The sequence below is a fragment of the Spinacia oleracea genome, chromosome 3, assembly GCF_020520425.1.
Source record: "Spinacia oleracea cultivar Varoflay chromosome 3, BTI_SOV_V1, whole genome shotgun sequence".
Taxonomy (NCBI): Eukaryota; Viridiplantae; Streptophyta; class Magnoliopsida; order Caryophyllales; family Amaranthaceae; genus Spinacia; species Spinacia oleracea.
This window is the reverse complement of record NC_079489.1, coordinates 134,429,589-134,432,658: the sequence shown is the minus strand read 5'-3', so window position 1 is coordinate 134,432,658 and position 3,070 is coordinate 134,429,589. Positions and strand designations below refer to the sequence as shown.

Genomic DNA, 3,070 nt, shown 5'->3' with positions numbered 1-3,070 from the left:
TGTGTTAGAAAGCACTGGAATTTGTGTCTTGGTTGGTGCTGGTGAGGTCTTTTGTGTATCAGTTAAGGGCATAGGGATGTGGGCTTCTTTGGTGGCTTGAAACTGGATTATGGTGTTTTCCTTGCCATTGCTTGTGATTGACTAATTTGAGGAATCATACGATTAGTAGCATCCTGGAGAAATTTTTTTGGGATTGTGCTATTGGGTTTCCTCCTAATTTGCCAAGTCTTATTTTTGGAGTAATTTTGATTGCTCGAGATCCCTAGATTAAAGGGATTTCCATTGCCACCTTCCTTATCTTATTGAGAGTCTTTGCCAAGGTCTACTGTTTCTAGAGAGTCAACAACAAAATCAATTCTGGAAATATTGTTCTTTGACTTATTTCCGGAATTTTCTTGATTTCCTTCCACATTCTGTGCACCTAGGACCGCAAATCTCAAACCCCTAGAGCTGCTTTGGCTCGGCCTGATGGGACCTTGGGCTAGTTGTTTTGTGGTGGTTTTACCGCCCTCTTGCTGGTGTTCCTCTGGTCTCGGTGGGCGCTTACGTGGGGGTGGTTTTTTTACCAACATCCATGAGCCAAAGTCTTGATCATTATTATCCATGGTGGGGGGGGACAATTTGTTCTTGTTCCAAGTTCTTTGTTGGCTCTATCATATGTTCTGCATCAGTAATGTTGGCAGTACAACTCTCTCCTGTATGACCGATCTTTCCGCAAGAAAAGCAGATCATACGAAGGCCTTCGTATTGTATTTTCCATATTTTGCCTTTTAACCAGAATTTGGAAAGCAAGGGTTTAGTGAGATCCAATTCAATACTCAAACGAGTGAACTGACCACGATCAGTCGATGCTGTGTTCCGGTCTATACGCATCACCTTCCCAATTTTTCCTCCCACTTTATGGAGGAATTCCTGATCAAAATATTCAACCGATAGATAAGGTATTCGTACCCAGGCGGTTAAATAGCGCATAGGAGCATTATCCTGGATGAAATTTGGTATCCAATTCCGAATAGTGAGATAGTTGTCATCCAACATCCATGGGCCCTGTGTTACAACATGATTATAATCTCCCATTGTAGAAAAGAGGGCAATGAAGTAGTCATTCCCCACATCAGTGAGTATTAGACCCCCATCGAGGTTCCATTTTTTCTTTAAGCGTTTCATGAGGGACATGTAACCTATCTTGCTGTTAAACATTTTTATAATCAGAGCAAATTTCCATGGTTTTCTTAGGCGTTTCTTTTCCTCCTTTGTTAGTAGGATGACAGGGCATTTCGGATCGTCCATGACTTCATCTGGCGCAATATCGTCGTCCGATAAATCTTCATCATCTTCTAACCACATTTGTGAGTTAGATGAGTTCTCGAATTGGTCAGCATCAACCAGGTCGCGGAAGGTAATCCCTACTTTATTGGTAGGGTTTGCATTCCTAGGTTCGATTCAGGGGGGAATTGGTGGATCAGTTCGTGGAGGTGGCTCCTCTATTGCATGTTCATTTGAATTTTTGAAAATTAAATGGGTTATTTTGCGTATGGTCTTTTTGGTGGAGCGAGCTGTAGGATCAGGTTCCTCATTTGAGGTTCCATGGTTGAGAGCGTTTTCCATAGAGAGAGAAAATTTTTGGGAGAAAATTTAATACATTAGGAAAAAAAAATAATAAAATAAAATAATAAATAAATAAAATAAAATAAAAAATATTACATAATCTAGTTGTAAATAGAGCTAGTTGTTTGTAATCTGATCCAACTAAATCTGAAATAACTCGATATCTTGTACAGAGCAAATTTTATTATACTCCATTTGTCCCTATTTTATTATACTTCATTTATCATTTTCGTCCGTCTATAAAAGATTGCTCATTTAATATATATGATCATGAGACCACAACTTTACTCACATATAATATATTTGGTTCAGCACTTTTGACTTGTCCCAATTTCACTCAACCAATATTTATAAAGCACATTTACTATATGAGGTAAACAATAAGGGACAGAGGGAGTACTTAGGTAGTTAGGTGTTAATGGGTAGAGACATAACAATCTTTATAGTTATCGGTGCAACTGAACCACTTATTAAAGATATAACCACTTTTGGGAAGTAAATTTTTTTCTTAAAATGCTTCAATAAGTATTTGAAACGACTTAATAATATCATTAGCAAAGTTTGAACCGGATTATACACAATCATACATGGTAGTTGTAGGGGGTGTTTTTGAGTTCGCATCGCGAGTATGCTCTTTCCTTACAAGGGGGCGGTTTTTTAGAAAACCATTGTATTTTTGTACCTCGAAGGAGTCGCCACCAAAGGTTATTTAAAGTCTCGTTTGGAAAGACCGCAAGTGACTCTATTTTGGATAAGGCTTTGAATCCTCGAAACGGATGGGTGAGATCCGGGCACGGGAACGAGATGCTTGAGCTTTAGAAATATTCGAGTACATGACATAGCATTTTCGAAAATATACCCTAGATTAGACTATGTGGGTTTGAAATTTAGAGCAAATAGAATCTCTAATTGTATGGTGGTCACTTTGCTTTAAAGGTAATTTAAAGGAACCTAAGGCCGGTTTGTCCAAGAAATTATCTTTGTTAAGCGTGATGTAACCTTGCATTTTGTTGTATTTAGCATGTATGGCGATGAAAGCAATAAAGCAAATAAAGCAACATCACAATTGTAAATGAGTGCGAAATTAGTAAATACAAGACCCCCTAGAAAAGGACTAGGGAGTAGGTCCACGTTGCCTAGAAGGACTAGGCAAGTAAAGATGCGGAATTGAAATGCGGAATTGAAAGTGCGATATTGAAATTGCGGAATTGCAAGTGCGATATTGAAATTGCGGTATTGAAAGGTGCGTAATTGAAATTGCAATATTGAAAGGTGCATAATCGAAATTGCGATATTGAAATTTGTACTTGGGCACATGAGATTCGAACGCCAAGCGGCTCCTTAAAAATAAGTGCGCCAGACACGAATTCAAAGCCAAAAATCTCAACTTGGGAGAAGTTGCTCATCCCAAAGTATCCTAGATTTTGCATGTAGAATTTGAACTTGAAAGTTTGAATCTTGA

The 3,070-nt window shown here is 38.4% G+C and overlaps 1 protein-coding gene across 1 annotated transcript; it reads right to left on the bottom strand.

Annotated features, from left to right (window-relative positions):
• Positions 1-597: 597 nt before the first annotated feature.
• On the bottom strand, positions 598-1,347 carry LOC110791047 (uncharacterized protein At4g02000-like). Its single transcript, XM_021995809.2, has one exon. The coding sequence runs from the start codon at positions 1,345-1,347 to the stop codon at positions 598-600; it is 750 nt and encodes a 249-aa protein (XP_021851501.2).
• Positions 1,348-3,070: the final 1,723 nt, after the last annotated feature.

What these genes read in the sequence shown, in the direction of transcription:
- LOC110791047 (XM_021995809.2), bottom strand. Translation starts at nt 1,347, where the DNA reads ATGTGGTTAGAAGATGATGAAGATTTATCGGACGACGATATTGCGCCA.